At 40.3% G+C, this 17079-nt stretch overlaps 1 protein-coding gene across 3 annotated transcripts in view; it reads right to left on the bottom strand.

Moving 5' to 3' along the window:
• Nucleotides 1-17079, bottom strand: part of IFT140 (intraflagellar transport 140) — an 84022-nt gene that overhangs the window by 51643 nt on the left and 15300 nt on the right. For all 3 annotated transcript variants that reach the window (XM_021529630.3, XM_021529629.3, XM_021529628.3), the window contains exons 6-15: nucleotides 16202-16377; nucleotides 13078-13169; nucleotides 11899-12005; nucleotides 10608-10756; nucleotides 5314-5517; nucleotides 4875-4947; nucleotides 3688-3779; nucleotides 2759-2886; nucleotides 1163-1280; nucleotides 604-731 (exon numbers count right to left, since the gene is read on the bottom strand). In XM_021529630.3, coding sequence (XP_021385305.1) covers nucleotides 604-731; nucleotides 1163-1280; nucleotides 2759-2886; nucleotides 3688-3779; nucleotides 4875-4947; nucleotides 5314-5517; nucleotides 10608-10756; nucleotides 11899-12005; nucleotides 13078-13169; nucleotides 16202-16377 — 1267 coding nt within the window. The remainder of the gene's footprint in view (nucleotides 1-603; nucleotides 732-1162; nucleotides 1281-2758; nucleotides 2887-3687; nucleotides 3780-4874; nucleotides 4948-5313; nucleotides 5518-10607; nucleotides 10757-11898; nucleotides 12006-13077; nucleotides 13170-16201; nucleotides 16378-17079) is intronic.

Below are 17079 nucleotides of genomic sequence, written 5' to 3'. Positions count from 1 at the left end.
TTGGGAAGACTGTCTGTGGGAGGGACTCCATGGCATAGCAGAGGAAAGACTCCTCTCCCTAAACGAACAGAAGAAGATCTTGAGTGACAAACTGACCAAAACTCCCATGTCCTATCTCTCTGCACTTTCAGTGGGAAGGAGGGAAGGGCTAGCAGGAAAATAGGTGTTTTAAGGGCTTATTTTACTTCTCGTGATCATCCTCTGACTCTGTTAATAATAAATATACTTTATACCTTTACATTTAAACCTGTTTTGCCCTTAGAGTGTTTTCCCCCCAATCCTAATCTCAACTCAGTAACCTTTTGTTAATTCCCCCCCAACTTTAAAGACGAGGGTAAGCAAATGACTCTTGTGGGTACCTAGTACTGGGCCAATGTCAAACCATGACACTCTCTAGCTTGCAGTATTGGAATAGATAGGGATGTAGCTTGATGGACATACAATTAATTCAGTGTTAATTAGTTCTTTAGAAATAAATAATTAAATTCATACAAGCTCCTTCCCAAGACAGAGGAATGTCAGAATCAAAGTGTGCTTGTCTCCACAGGGCAGATTTCCATCTTAAATCCGCCATTAATGCTTCTTGAAGTAAAAGTTCCTTACTTCCCAATGCCTTGTCCAGCAGAAAGGTTCTCTCTATCATCTCCCTGTTCAGCCTTGAAATCAAATAGCGTAACTTGGTCCGTTTCAACATCATAGAAACAGATTTTGGAATCAATATTCCCATCCGCCTACAAGAAAGGAAAACAAAGGGTACTGGAACATGCAGTCAAAAAGAAGAATAGATAAGTTTATTCCATATGCTTCATACTCTCAGCTTTCTTTGCTGGTAATCACTTGAGGTCATTCTTACCAAGAAATACCAGAAATTTCCTGGTTCTTTTTCTATTCCAACAAGCCAGCCTTGGATTTCTTTAAAATGCTACAAAGCAGCTTTTGTAACTAAAATAATCCTTTTTTGAATTGTTTCCAGCACAGTACCAATCCTTGAGAGACCTTAATTAATGCTGGGACATAACACTTCATTACATGACTCAATACACTGCCTGGACTAGGTGGGTTTATTTCTGAAAAGTGATTTGCATCCTCAGTAATCTTGACCCGCACCAGTCTATGAACCAATGGACAAGTCACAGACGGTTAGTAATGAGCTGTGCCTCACCCTGCTGACAAGGATGCTGACTTTGCTGCCATTAGCATTGCACTTCACAGACAAAATGGCTCCATGGCCAGGGAGCAGCTTGGATAAACTCTTGCTGTTGCAGTGCACTTTTGCCTCTCTGTGGGAAGGAATAAACTTCAATTATATGGTGGCAAGCAACTGGAAATTTAACAAATTATGGGTAACACTTTTAAAAGCAAACCATTTTGATTATATGACATAATTGCCCCAGACTCCCACTTCTTCTCCAGAGGATTGCTGCCACTGCCCTTATTTCAGGACTAAGTTAACAGACACTCTTTCCTCAATGAATCAGCAAGAATAAACATCAGTGCTTCTACAGGATTCCCAAAACATGGCTATACAGCAAGACCATCTGAACAGAATTCTCAATTCAGAGGCCTACTTTTCCCACAGAAATAAGTTGAACAGTATCATGAATGTTGACTAAAGCCCATTACATAAAAGTTCTGTGTATGGAAAGCACATAGTGCAGCAGGAGTAAAAAAATGTCACTAGCAGGGCATATTTTTGTATTTTATTATCTCAAAAAGATTTTATTGCTTGTATAGATACAAACCCAGAAATCAGTCAGCAAAAAAGAGGACAAATCTCATGAAACGAAGAATGCAGCAAAAAGTGATAGTAATTTGAAGTGACAGCAATCTAGAGCTATAACACAATCTCATAAAAAAAAGTTTGATTCTATAAAAATAACATTTGTCCCCAGCCAGTTATGGTGCCCTGAAATTAAAGTGTCATAATTTGAGAAGGGCTATTTTCAGTACCAAATGCAAAAATTTATCATAGCATGCATAAGTGAATCTATTTTTTCTCAATATCAAACATCATAATCCAATATTTATGCTAGTTACAACCTGCTCAAATCTAATAACCTTCAAACTGTCGCAGGTGAAATGTGTTGATCCCAACCCAAGTAGTTTCCAGAGGGCAACTAACTAGACTTTAGCATTCCTCTAGTGACAGCATCCAAAGAACAGAATCTGTTTCACTCTTCAGGTTTTTCAGCTTTTCAAAAATACATTTGTCATCAGCAGCTACATTTTCAATATGAATGGCACGTCAGCATCTTTTTCACATTTGTCAGTATGAGAGTACAGTAACCTATGAACAAAGTCAGGTAAACTCCTTAACCTAAACAGGAGAAAGAATAGTTTTAGGTTCACTTTCTCCATAGATTCATTGAAACAAGTTTTCTGATTTATGAGGAGATACAAGACCTAGTTTTATTTCAGCTCTTTTGAGATTCAAGTCTTGTTCAAGATACCAAAAGGAATGGGACACTCCTAGCTTGATCTTCCACAAATTCTCCACACACTTTTAAATGCACTCAAATATCCCTCATGGTATCCTGTTTTTAAAATAATAAACATCATCATCATCAATCCCTGACTTGCCTAAGAATTCCATGGTTCCTCCCTTGCTTTGGAAATATACCATCAGTTCACATAACTGCATATATTGTTTCAAGATTCAAATGGACTGTTGCTTTTCATCAAATCAAAAACAGCTAAAGATTCCCCACAAAATACAAGCTTAACTGTAAACAGATAATTTTAAATGCGTTATTAATACCTGCGTGAGAGATCAAAGATTTTCAAGTGAGACAGATCAGTTCCCACAGCCAGGAAATTCCCACAGACATCCAGAAGGCACGGATTCCCCTCTGCTTCAGAGAACATGAGCAGCTGTTTAATTGTGCCCTGGGAAGAAATGGGTAACACCAGGTTTGTATGGTCATAGCCTCACTAGAAGGGACTTATTTTGACTTATATATCAAGTTGAGTCACAAATTGCTGAACTTCTATGTTAGATGACTCACTCCAAGCAAATTGGAGAAACATACACACACAAATGCAATCTGGGCTTCGGGTATGTATGTAACCTCAGGAAAAGTCTAAATTTAAAGGCATCCTTCTGCAATAATTTCCTCTTTAGGAACATCCTTTACCAAGTGAAAGACGTACAGAATTATCAAGTACCTGAAGGTTCTTAAATATATAGCTGTAAAAACAAATCCATTGTATTTATGTGATGAATCACACCCATTCTAAAATCTAGTATTTGCTTCCTAAATAAAATTATGTATCACAGAACTCTGAAAATTAGATTTCTCTTTTTAGTTCTCACAGCCTAGCAGAGGCTGCAAAGGTTCACACAAATTGTGCAAGTGATATTTTTCATTATCTTGTAAGAATATTCAGTATGAACATCTTCCTGAAAATAGTGTATGTATTTCAATGTGCATGCAATTTGGATCATCTTAAAGCCTGTAAATACTTATTAGTTACACTGTAGTAGTGTTCAGAGTGGCAGACTTTTTAAAGAACACAAAATGTCAAAGATCTTTCTGCTGAAATACTCAAAATATATTTTGAGTATTGTATTATGACAAGGAAGTATTAATAGATTTAGAAAGATCATGCACATTATTTTAAGCTCTAACACCAATCTTTGAAAACAACAAGGCCTTTTTATCCCTTCATGGTTTTCTCAGTCCTTACCTGCCAGGTGCGGACCTGGATCCTATATGGCTCCACTGTGTACAGATTTTCTCCGTGAACAGACAGAACTGGAGAGTCACAAAGGAAAGAGCCTGGAACAATCACAAGAAAGCCATCATTACAATAAATATGTTCAGTAAAAAGAAAAAGTAACTTATAGCACACAATTTCCACTATCTTGCACCAAATCTCTTTTTTGATCTGTCAGTCACTATTGAATCCCAACTCCTTGGTGGTTTAGCCTTCTTCCATGCTGCCACTACATTTAAAAGCTAGGGTTCCCATTATAAACAGGCGTTGGTACACTCTGTCCATGGAAACAAGTGAGAGAGGAAGGGCAAAGAGTTGATATGGGGAGTGAAAGAAAAAAAAAAGTGTAGTGTGAGGTTCTGGTAATAGAATTCACTTTTCCACTTTAGTGAACTGCTACTGAAGAGGGATAACAATCTATGTCAGAACAGTGGCTCTGCAATAACTTCAGAAGTGGTGTAGATTGTTAGGACCTTGGTGGTAATAAAGCAATGATTCAGCATGGAAAAGTTATAAAATATATCTGTAAATATAGACAAGCAGAAAACACTTAATGATTCTTAGAAGACAAGTCCCAAGATTTAAGATGGAATTGATAGAATTCTACATCACTTATTTCTCAAGGCAGAAATATTTAGGGATAATTAATAATTTAAAAAGCTAATTTACTCTACTTGGCACTATACAGATCAATTTATGGGACAACTTCTCTTCAGACCTGGGACAAAAAGCCTCCTTTCCAGTTATTATGTGAGTGCTGCATAACCTTGATTACACTTTCTCTCAAGCAAAGTAGAAAAGTGTTCAATAGTCATTGCCATGTCTTATCTGTAAAGGCAGCAGGAGTCACAGCTACAAAAGTAGGAAAAAATGCTCTTCTTGATCAAATCAATTAAAAAATATAAAAAGAAGTAGTTCTAGCCTCGCACAATATTTTGTGCAAGGCCCTCTAAAATGTAATTTAACTACATCAGATAAAAGCTTTCTCTAGCCCTGAGGGCCCATGGCAGGGGGGTTGGAGCAAGATGCGCTTTAAAGTCCCTTCCAACCCAAACCATTCTTTGATCCTATGCTTACAGTGATCAGCTACCATGAATGAACATGTAACTCCGGAAGAAAAGAAGCACTCAGACTCTGACCAATGTTTTAAGTCCTACCTGCACTTCTGAAGGTATCTCCTGAGGACTCAAAAACAGCCACTTGCTTCCCATTCCAGAATACTACAGCATCCTAAAACGAACAAACAAAACACCGAATTAATAAATACTTTTAGTTCCTTTTGGAAGCATGTAGGAATTAATGCAATAACAAGGCAAGAACTCCCCTACAATAGCCACCAATTACTAGTTCCTCTGGGTTCTGGTGAGCACCCTAGAGCATTTCTGAGTCCCTGCTCTATCTTAGAAAAAAAAACCAAAAAAACAGCTCCATCACAGCACCATTGCTACTGTTACAACAATACCTTCATAACAATCTATTTTGAATATTAAAAAAAAATATATTTATCTTAAAGACTTAGGAAGTTTGGTCTCAATAAACCCAACCAGGCAACTGATTAGGCAAATCAACAACAACAACAAAAAAACCCTGATTAACCTGAGTAGCAAAGACTCCACTAGCATTCATATCAAGACGAAGGCTGTGAGTGGTTCCTGTGCTGAAGATCATCACATTGAAGAGGTTGGGAGACACCTGTACCACAGCCACCTGCTGATGAAAATGTGCCAACATGGCCTGTTCACTGAGGATCACCACAGAGCTGATGTTGTTCACTGCCAGAAGGTTTTTTCGGGACCCCCACTGTACATAATGGGAAAAGAAAAAGACACAATTTCACCTCTAGTCTTGAACTGTCACAGCAGTGTCCCTAGAGAAGTAACATGGGAAAAGACAGAATAAATATTTTTATACAAAATCCTACTATCTATCTACAAACTATAAGGAATTACTGGGAAATATGACAGATTCAAACTATTATGCTTGCTACCCAGTGTCCTGGTTTAAAAAACATGTGTCTGCCAAGGAAGGCAGGAACCTTCCTGGAATGGAAAGATGGCCCCCTCCCTCCAAATTATTATAACTTTAAAAATACAGGGCTTCCAGGAAAAAATATGGGAAAACAAACAGTTCTTTACTAGAAAATATATATCTATAAAATAAAACAAGCAAAAAACAACAAAGAAAAAACCTGTAAGTTTTCCCACCAGTCAAGCAATTTGCCCTTGGTTGTAGTTATGACCACAACCAACAGGGGGGCACCACTGGGTGAGACAGAGGGTCTGCAGTGGCTCCCCGCCATGGCTCCAGGGGATGCTCCAATGTGAGCCCTGAGCCTCCCCAGGGTTAATGGTGGCTTCAGGAAGACAACAAATGGGAAGCAATTCCTTGGAGAAAACCTAACCCCCACCATTATCCACCCCAAATTTTTTTTCCCATACCAACATGGGAAATACATTGAACTTCCCATACCAACTTACACTTTTTAGCTATAGACATACAGGCATTATCCTAATTATATACATATATTCATGCAGATATGGATACAGACACAATGTCCTAGACAATTCACCCCAAAACAAGGTCCCGTTTCCTTCTTGCTGCTCAGCAAGAGACATTGCTGTGATCTTGATGACCTTGGTGGTTATCTGGCACCATTTATCTTGCCGCTTCACTCCTAGGAACTGGATCTCTTGAGCAGGTCCCTTGACCATAGTCTTTGGGATGACAAAACCAGATTTCAGGAGAATCCGGATGATCTTTTCTTCTTTCTCAAAGAATTCTGCTGCCTTGTTCCTCCACACAATGATGTCACCAATGTATTGCAGATGTTCAGGATATCCTTCTTCAGTGCAGCCTGGATCAGTCCATGGCAGATGGTGGGATTGTGCTGCCACCCCTGGGGCAGTCAGTTCCAGGTGTACTGCACGCCCCTCCAGGTGAAAGCAAACTGAAGCCTGCCCTCTGCTGCCAGAGGAATGGAGAAAAACGCATTAGCAATGTCAATAATGCCAGAGTATGTCACTGCCTTGGACTCCAGCTCGTACTGGAGCTCCAGCATATCCAGTACAGCAACACTCAGTGATGGTGTAATTTCATTCGAGCCACAATAGTCCACTGTCAATCTCCATTCCCCTTCAGACTTGCACACAGGCCAAATGGAGCCAAAGGGCAAGTGGGCCTTGCTGAACACTCCTTGGGTCTCCAGCTCATGGATCATCTTCTGAATAGAGATCATGGCATCTTGATTTGTTTGGTACTGCTGGTGATGCACTGTTGAGGTGCTGTTCTTCTACCTTCTAAAGTCCCAACCACAGAAGGATTTTCTGAGTCCAGGCAAGGCGTTTAGCTGCCTAGTTCTTTCTGTCTCCACAGCAGCAATTCCAAAAGCCCATCAATGTCCTCCTGGGTCTCTGAAGTACCTGTTCTTAAGGTGGTCAATGCCCAGAATAAATGGGGCATCTGGGCAGTTACAATGGGGTGCTTCTGCCAGTCCTTCCCAGTCACGCTCACTTCAGTTTCCAACACCCTCAGCTCTTGAGAATCCCCTGTAACCCCAGAAATGGAGACTGTTTATGACCCCAGACATCCCGGTGGCATTAACATACATTGAGCACCAGTGTCAACTAAAGCCTTGTACTCGTGTGGGTCTAACGTGCCAGGCCACTGGATCCACACAGACCAGTAGACATGGCTGTCCCCTGGTGCCCCTACCTGGCTAGAGACAGCATCTCTCTAATACTAGTTCTTGTGAATACACATGGGAGGTACCTTCCAGTGGCTCAGATACTTGCCCATGGGAAACTGTCACTGAACTAATCTCACTGACTTGCCTTTTCCTTTCTCCTTTAGTTCTTGTATTCAGGGTTCCAGGACACAGGTAGGTTTCCTGTCCCACCATCTCATGTCTTCTCCATGGCTGAGTAGGAAATATAATAAGTTTGTGAGGCATACCCGCTCTCTCTGTCTGGAGGACATCTAGCTCTGACTTCAAGGGCTCTGGTTTGCATTGGTGCCACAGGTAAACATCTCTCCAAGTTTTTTATCATCCTTTGGACTCTCAACCAATGTCTCTACAGCAGAGATGTGGGTCTGCATCAGGCCATGGACCCTATTGTAATTTCTAAGTTTGCTTGCTACAGAGCCCATTGTCTCTTGGTTGCCCCTGAGATGCATGTTTGCCATTAAACTGGAGTATTCAGATGGACCCTGATGTGCCAGACTCCACTAAATTTGTACTGTGCACCTGACCTCGTTAGGGTCATTTATTGTGTTGCCCATTCCTTCCAAGAAGTATCTCCAACACTGCCATTTCTCTCAGGCACTGGATCCTTCCTCCATGGTCTTGTACGGCTTTTTATGATGGTGCTCCTGCAGTCTGTCCCTGTAAACAAACCTCTCCTTACATTTGCTAGAAACCACTCTCAGAAAGAAAGGAGTCCTGACTCCCTCACAAATGCCTGCTCAATGGCTACACCCTGGGGCAAGGATGCCAAAAGCCTTGCTTTGGTACCATCAAAGTTGCATGCCATATGCATAAGGTCCCAAACTTGAATCAACCAAGACAAAAAAGCCTTGCCTCCCCCCCAATCATGTAATGTCTTTTTGCAGATTGCAGAGACTGTCAAATGATAGGGACTCAGTAATGATCTTAGGCTCTGGCTTCTCTGCTGGTTTTGAGGGCCCTGGTTCTGCATCATCATTAGCTAGGCATACCAAATTGGTTTTATCCTTCCTCACTGCAAAGGGCCAACTGCCGCTGCTGGCTGTGGCTGCCCCTGTGGTTTAGCTGGAACCTGGACATTTGTATTGTCTGTTTGTTTCACTACTTCATTATCCACCTCTCCCTCTGACTGCAGTGGCTCCGCTGGGCAGTGTCCCTGTCCTCTGTGGCAGGTTTTGGGGCAGCTACACCCTGTCTCTGAATGGTGAATGGACCTCACTGAATATAACATCAAAAATTATACAGTATCTTTAACTTCTAAGGGAAATTTTAACTCTTCAGAAGCTGTTGCTGTAGGCCCAGAGAAGTGGGGGAGAAAACTCCCCTCTGTGTTTCTTCCTCAGAACAGGTAGCATTATTAAGGAAACCCTGAAGATACAGACTTCATCTGTGATAGTTATATAGCCTTGTGCCCATATTTCAGAAGAAGTGAAGCAAGCACTGAATACAAGCACTGAATTCCTCACCTTATTGACCCATTCTACAAACAGGGTAACAGCCGCAATGGCCTTAGGTATAGGACTCATGTTTGAATAATAACCTGCAAATGGGAAAAACATAGCCATGATCATAGGCCAATCAAACCAGGGTAGGCTAGACCACATTGTGCTGCCCAACAAGGCTTCCACATCCAGTACACAAATGGGTCACTCAAGAATTAGTATTCTCCTTTCACCCTTTCTTCTCAATGCCCTTGGGCCTCACACTGGTCACCAGTTAATGTCCTGGCTTAAAAGACATGTGTCTGCCAAGGAAGGTGGGAACCTTCCTGGAATGGAAAACTGCCCCCCTCCCTCCAAATTATTGTAACTTCAAAATTAGAGGACTTCCAAGAAAAAATATGGGAAAACGAATAACAGTTCTTTACTAGAAAAAATGTATTAAAAACAGAACAAGCAATAAACAATTAAAAAAGCCCAATGACCAATTTCTCCTTCAGTGTAGTTACAGGGGCTGCAGGGGATGCGCTATTTCTGTACAGTGCCCATATCCTGTTACCTGGAAAGGCTTGAATGGGAAAGCTGACACAATCGCCTCTATCTATTAGGAGATGTATGAGATACTTACAGCACACATTATTTCCTATATCCTGGATCTTTTGTTACTGAAGCTTATTAATAAAATACTTGGATTCTCCATTTTCTCAGCACTTCTGTTTTAACTTTGTAAGAAGGATGGTGCTACAGGCCCTCACTCTATACCGACACAGAGTAAGCAAATACCATTGCTTTTAAAATACTTTCCACTCTTAAGAGAAAACAGAATAGCAAATATAAAATTACTTTCTCTTGAAAGTCACCAGATACATTTGATTTTCTTTCCTTATAAAAAATAATGAGGATTGTTCTCACATATGAAGCACAGCAACAGAATGATGTAAAGTGTAACAGAAACATTCAAAAATTGAAAAAACCTAATATGGTATAAAACCCAATAGCCAAAGATGTTGGAGAACCTAAAGCACAAGCTTTGACTTTTAGCAGAATGCTGATGGCAAAAAAAAAAAAAAAAAAGCTGTTCATTAATATAAAACTTTTTAAATTTAAATTTACTATTGTTATACTCAGCATTTCTCTTCTGTGCATATCAAAATATTATTAGGCATAGAATGACAGTTTAACTTCATTGTGACAAATTAAAATATTCCAAATAAATAAAAATGCTGCATCCTGATGTTTAACAGACAATATGTTAAAATATATAGCATTCCTTTCTAGATGGCACATCTCACCAAAGAATATTTTGTTGTAAATCCATATTTTTATTTCTACAACTACCAGTGAGATGAAACTTTACATTAAAAAAGTGAGAAATAGAAAAAAACTAATAATTCATTTTAATCAGATTTTCTTCCTTTTTTAATAAATTTAAGTCAAATTGACATTCCTGATAATCCTTTTTTTCCAGAAAATAATTTCAAGGAGCTGAATCCAAAGGCTTTGCCAGTGAGCCACATGATGGAGAGAATAGCTACAAACAGGGAGTATTTCTGGCCATTTCAATTTTAAAAGTTATTTGATTCTCAGGGGTTTTCCTCCTACTTAGAAGGAGGACCAGCCTCTGCTGGAACACATACCCATATGATAGAGATCATGGTCATCAGTTTCACAAAGACGGTCTATTCATCTAAGATTTGTGAAGTCTACTAGGAAACTCCTTCCTTTCTTACTTTTATCTGAGTGACATTTCCTTCAAGTTCTGTAGATGCCTGGAACTTCCACTTCTCCTTGCCCTCTGAAGTCCATGTGCTCTGATGAGATCCTGCTGCTTTCTTCCACATTGCTACTCTCCCCTTGCTAGTTCCAGCTGCCAAGATACCTGCCATTCACAAACATTTCAGGCATTTCATATTGGGCTTCAAAACAAACCCACATTACACAATGCAACAGACAGCAAACTCTGGTTCTCGGGTACTGAGAAGCCACTTTCCAACAGCAGCATTTCTCTCCTCACTGCAAACCAACATCCTAGTCCTATACTAGAGAACTTTTCTGGAGAAACAAAGGGAGAAGTTCCACATGGTAAGGTACATCTAAGCTACCAGATGAGGTGATTTTTTAAATGCATCAGACAATTACTTCATTGTAACCTTTTCTTAGAATATAGAACTATTGAATACCCTGAGCTGGAAGAGTCCCCAAGGGTCATGGCCCTGCACAGAACAGTCCCAGCAATCCCAACACGTGTCTGAGAGTGTTGTCCAAACACTTCTTTACCTCTGGCAGCCTTGAGGTCATCTCCATTTCCCTGGGGAGCCCGACCACCCTCTGGGGGGACAAACTTTTGATATACAGTCTAACCCTCCCCTGGCTGGACACAGCTATGGCTGATCCCTTGGGTCCTGTCACTGCTCATAAAAACCAGAGGTTGGATCTGCCCCAGGCATGTGCCCCACAGTCTCCTCTTCTCTAGGATGAACAAACCAAGTGACCTCAGCCATTCCTCCAATGGCTTGTGTTTATTTTTAAATAGCTAGTTTTGTAGTCACTTTGAGCAACCAACCACTGAAAACTATTGCAGCAAATATCAGCTGTGCTACACTAGCAAAAAAAGTGGTGCCCAGGAGCAGGTCTGTAGAAATGATTTGTTGTGAGGACTTGGCAGACACACAGTACATGTCACTAAGCTCTATTCTGCATTAGCTGTAGTGCAGGCTTGTAGACTGAATGCCCAAAACACATTGGAGTGCATTAGGTGCACTCCAGGCGTACTATGTCAAAGGGAATCCAGCTCATGCACAAGACAGCTCCACAGTGAGTACAAGTGTAGTTGAGTATCGAATGATTTCCCTGCACCTTTCAAGGCATATTTTCGAACCAAACTAAGATCTTCAACATCACATACTTCCACTGAGATCCTCAGCCAGAAGACAAACATACTGAAATTATTACAGGGCATGGAAGGCTGAGGTTTGACAAGGTTTAGGACCAGAGATCACAGGCTGTCATGTTATTTCTCACCTTTAGCACTGCAGTAAGATACACAGTTAATACATTCTCCCCCCTCAAAGCCAAATTGCGTATCTAGGGAGAGCACATAGTTCTCATCTTGATCCAAATCCCAGAACCTAAGGCACACAAAACAAGAGCGTTAAGAACACTTTTCTTTCCAGGTGTCTTGCAAACACAGTCAATAGGATGCTGTACAAGGCATTAGTTTACTACATCCGCAATACCTAGATGATTTAATTTTTTAACAATCTCCTTCCTTTTCCTTTGAGTTTTTCATCTGCAGCATGTTTAGGGATATTCTCCTATGAAGAAAGAAGTCAGAAGCAAGTGTAGCTTTAAGAAAATGAAAGAAGTGAGGGCTAGTTGCAATTTTCTTTCTCCCTAATTATGTTTCCTTGTCTATTTTAGGAATATTCCTGGGTTAGTCAGTAGTCCTATGGATTCCAGATTTACTTTCTAGAACTAAATACTGCCATGAAGCTAATCCTTCTTGATACTTGGTCTTTAATGCATTCTCACAAAATGAACAAAAGTCGCAGACAGGCTCAATAAGGGGAAATACTGATATTAACGGAACACTCCCACCCACCCAAAAGGTTAGAGGAATAGGTAGAGCAGGTCATAGTAAAAACAAGGAAGACAAGATTGCAAAAAAAGGTAAAACTACAGAACACATTAACGTAACAGCATGGCAATGCAACATACTTTGAATGATTAGGGAAAGAAGTAATTGAAATATTTGTCTAATATTACAGTAAAAAAACCGTCCTGAAAAGTAAACACTTTTTCTTCTGGTTGCTGGTGCCATGAGTATTCTATGGATCAGAAAATAATATTGGCAAGAATGGCCAAGGGGCTGTATTTTCATGCAAAACCCCCAACTGGATTTATTTTCAGATGAAAGCAATAACAGCTCAAGGAAGGAACAGTGTAGGTAGTACTTCCTTGACAATATACAATACCTAGAGAGAAAGCAAGCCATACCAAATTAGTTTCTGTCCTTGAGAAAAAAAAAAAAATCATTTCATTCCTCAACTTATTTTTACAAACAAAATTAGAAAATATTGGGAGTTTTTCATTATTGGTAAAAAAACCCAACCAACATTTCGGCAAAATACTCAGTTCACTACAGACTGTACCTTTTAGCTGGCCCTTTTCAGGGGCAGCCAAAACAACTTTCATCCTTACCTGATGACTGTCTCACCTAATGCTGTAACAACCAAGCTGTGGTCTACTAGAATCATGTCTGCAGAATGACCAGTCTTCCCACTTAACTTCACCTGTTAACCATAAGCAAATAAATACATTTGCAGAAGGTCAGAGGAGCATGCTGAAGGACACTAAGCATCTGAACTGCACATTTTGGCTAAAATGTAAAAATATGAAAATAACTAGACCTATCTGTCAATTCTGACAGACATATTCAGACAGTGAATTCAGATGATTCTGACAATGATCACCATAAAATGCATCAAGACTGCAGTGTATAAATTTAGTACAAGAAACCTTGTAGTGGGTTAATAAAGTAGATAAGGAGCAGTATTTTACTCTTGCACTAGAACTTCTCTTAGAATATAAGAAAGATTCCTTTAAAATGTGAAATTCCAGATTTTACTTCTAGTCAAACATAAGTAATGATCAGTAAGAAGTGGACACCACTGTAATACACAAGTATCCAGTCTTTTTCTCTCTTGGATAAAAAGAAAAAAAAAAAAATTTAGAAAAGTGAAGGTTTGGGATCTACCCACAAGCAGCATTTTGTAATAGCACAGGGCAGGGTGTGAGACATTTTCTTTTTAATTTCCTCTCTTAATTTCTGGAGGTCCTCAGTCAGTCTTTCCACTGAGGAGACACAGGCCCATAATGGGGTGGAGATAGTTTCTTCATGTATCTAGGGTTTGGTAACCAAATAGTCCACATTTTGTTCTCCTTCTTTCCATGACATCACTCCCAATAAGCTGACATAGGACACCAGCACACTCTGCAGGAATTTCCACCATATGTTTCGTGAACACTAGCTGTTGTCTGGATTAGTAGGAAATTTCTCATTATTTGAAAATATCATCTTCCACACAGCTAATTCTCTCAGGTACCAGATACCTTGCTCCATAGTGTTCCACTTGTCTCAGTGCACTAAAAGGTTATCTTTCCAAGGAAATGTTTTCCTCACATTTGATAGGAGCTGCGTCCAGAGGCTGAGACTTTCTGGTCTTTTCCCAATGCCCTGGTCAGTACTTGCATCCCATGACATGGATCCCAGTTGCAAAGTCACTATCGTCTAATTCCATATTGCGTACCACAGTAGCCCAGCATCAGAGCACCCAGGTCACCGGGGGCTCCCCTGATTGGAGGCTGAAATCTTTTTGCATGTCTCACAGCTCACTCAAGGATAGGGTTTGGGTGATTATCTCTGGCCCTGCCTCTTCCTCCTGTTGTGAGGCCCCTGTTTCCTTTTCATCACTCACTACATGAACTGATTTGGTCTTGGATTTCTTCTTCGAATACAGGCAACTGCTCTTACCACAGGTTGTTCTTGTGGACAACCTGCAGTTTGAATGGCCATTGTGCCTGTTGCTTTGCTTTCCTCCTCCTCCTCCCTCTGAGGGTGCTGTGTAGAAACAAGCAGTGTCCAGTAAATACTAGTCAGGGTCCAGCACATTCCATAACTTCACTCCTCTTCGGAACTGCCACAGCAATTCTCTTTCAAACACTTTATCAGGGCCCTGTAGTTGTTCAGGGGTGAACTTCTGAACCAGGAGTAGAGTACTCTTTCAAAAGCTGGCCCATTTTCTCCCATATGCCACACCACTAATGACTATGCATCCCAGGATATGTTTCTGGACAGCTTCTCTAGAATTCTCTGTCCTAAGTCTTAACATGGTGTACACCGGACAGAAGAAACCTAGTAGACATATCAAAGAGGGCATGCTTCCCAGATCACTGTGAAACAGGTTGCTGTGGTGGATACATAGTGCATATACGAGAGTATATGCAGGGTTAGGTATCACACCCACATGAACAGAACAAGCAACACTAGAGCTCTCTACCTAAAACACAAATGCTTACATCAAAATTATTTCAGTCCTCTTGAGTCTTATATTTGGCACCAATTAAATGTGGTGGCTTAACACCAGCAAAAAATTAAATGCCAAATAAGCCACAGTCCTTCTCCTGCCCCTTCTAGTAAGGGAGGGACATGTGCAAAGACTATGGACCGAGATAATTTACTGAAAGCAAAAAGCAATGGAATAACACAAAGTAACAACAGCAATATGAATTTTAAAAAATATCCAAAACCAGAAGGTGTTTCAGCCAAAAACCTTAGTTTTATGTGGCTGCTGAGACCAAAACCAAAATGGTGGATGCTCCCCATAGGTTGCGTCCACGTGACTTCCCCAGGCTCCCACATGCTGTTGCAAACAAAAGCAATATGGCAAGAAGCTTCCTGCCCCTCCCAGGCCAAGACAAACAACAATGGCAAACAGACCCTCCCGAAAGATGGGTCATCCAAGATGGGTCACATTGCAGCCTTGCTGGGCTCAGTTCCACAGAAGTGCCTGCACCATTTCTTCTACTGCTCCCCCATACTTGGGGTTGATCCTACAGCTCCTACAGGTTGCTGCCACTTCCCTGAAATTCTGCTGCACTCCTTTTTGCCTGGCTTAGGAATGGGCTTGTCTGGGCTCCCTTTGGCTGTACTGGGAGCATTCCCTGTCCCCTGCCCACAGTCTCCCCACTGGTGCTGCCATTCAGCACATGTCAGTTCTGTGTTCTGCTGCTGTCCTTTCAGCACCATATCCCACAGCTCTGTCTCAGAGAAAAAGGAGGAGGGTGGATGGCAGGAGCAGAAGACAAGAGTCTGTAGGGCTGATGACGACAACCTTTCCATGAGAGACAGCAAGACAGAATGGTGCCCACTTATGGGGTGTGTGCATTTTCTCCCTGAAAACAGCAATGATATAGGTGGTATAGAATATCTTAGCTGCCTACCTCTGCAACTAGGACAATTGAAATTTCCGATTTTTCTCAAACTCACTAAGAAACTGAAAGTAAGCATAAAAGAATTAAGATAGAGTCAAAATGAAAAGAACTATGAAAAAACAGAAAGACAAGATGAAAACCATCTTTCCAAGTTCAGTAACTCATCATTCTACTCCACTTTTAGATAAGCTATTTTTGCTTCCTCATTAACATATTATCTGAGAAACAAATATGAGAGTTGATTAATTTGAAAACAAAACAGTGATAATCAAAAAACAAAAAACTTACAAAGAATAAATATTGCAACTTTACCCTGTAGTATAACTCTTACCTTCATGAGTTCTTCTGCCTCTCCCTCGGGAGAAACTGCATGTAAGGACAACTGCAGAGTCTCTGTTATTACAAGTAAAATATCTCTTTCCTCTAGCAACAGGAGCTTTTGGACCAGACTGTCCATAGATAATACCTGCCTTGACCTCCCTTTCTCATTCACATAGTGCACAGCACCTGTAGAACAAATAAACAAGGTACAGATTATAGTTTACAGCTTTTAGCTACAAAGCCAAAGTTGATACTTTCTACCTTAATAAAACATTCCTCAAGTGCTTAAAATGTAAAAATAACAAAAATTCTTTTGTTTTCTAGTTCATCTCAGCATAGAGAGTACAACAGTTGACCAGAGCAATAAACCAAAGCATATTTTTCCTCATTTAGAAAATCCAAAGGGAAATACTTTAAATAATTTTAAACGGCAAGTAAACTTTCTGTATGAATGATAGCTTCTGAAATCTTCAGTCTTAGAAAAAAATCTGTGAAAGAAGAATGGCAGCTAAAAATTGGTTCAATTTACAGCAGAGTTTAGATGACAGAAAACTGTGAACCTGAAGTTCTTCATTGTTTAGGAAACACTGCACCATGCACCAAATTCAGCTTTAATCCATAATTTGACTGGCAAATGGGACAGTGTTTTTCTAAAAACACTGATATCAGTAACTAATGCACCTATCAACATTTTAAAAGCCATTATAATGTCATTAAGTTGTACTACTCTATAACCATAGAATCACAGAATCATTAAGGTTAGAAAAGACCTCCAAAATCATCAAGTTCAACCTTTGATCAAGTAGTACCATACCAAATAACCATATAATGAAGTGTCACATCTAGTTATTTTTGAACACTTCCTGGGATGATGACTCCACCTGCCCT

This window comes from Lonchura striata, chromosome 16, assembly GCF_046129695.1.
Source record: "Lonchura striata isolate bLonStr1 chromosome 16, bLonStr1.mat, whole genome shotgun sequence".
Taxonomy (NCBI): Eukaryota; Metazoa; Chordata; class Aves; order Passeriformes; family Estrildidae; genus Lonchura; species Lonchura striata.
Note: the sequence above shows the minus strand (reverse complement) of the source record. Positions and strands in the feature narration are given on the sequence as shown.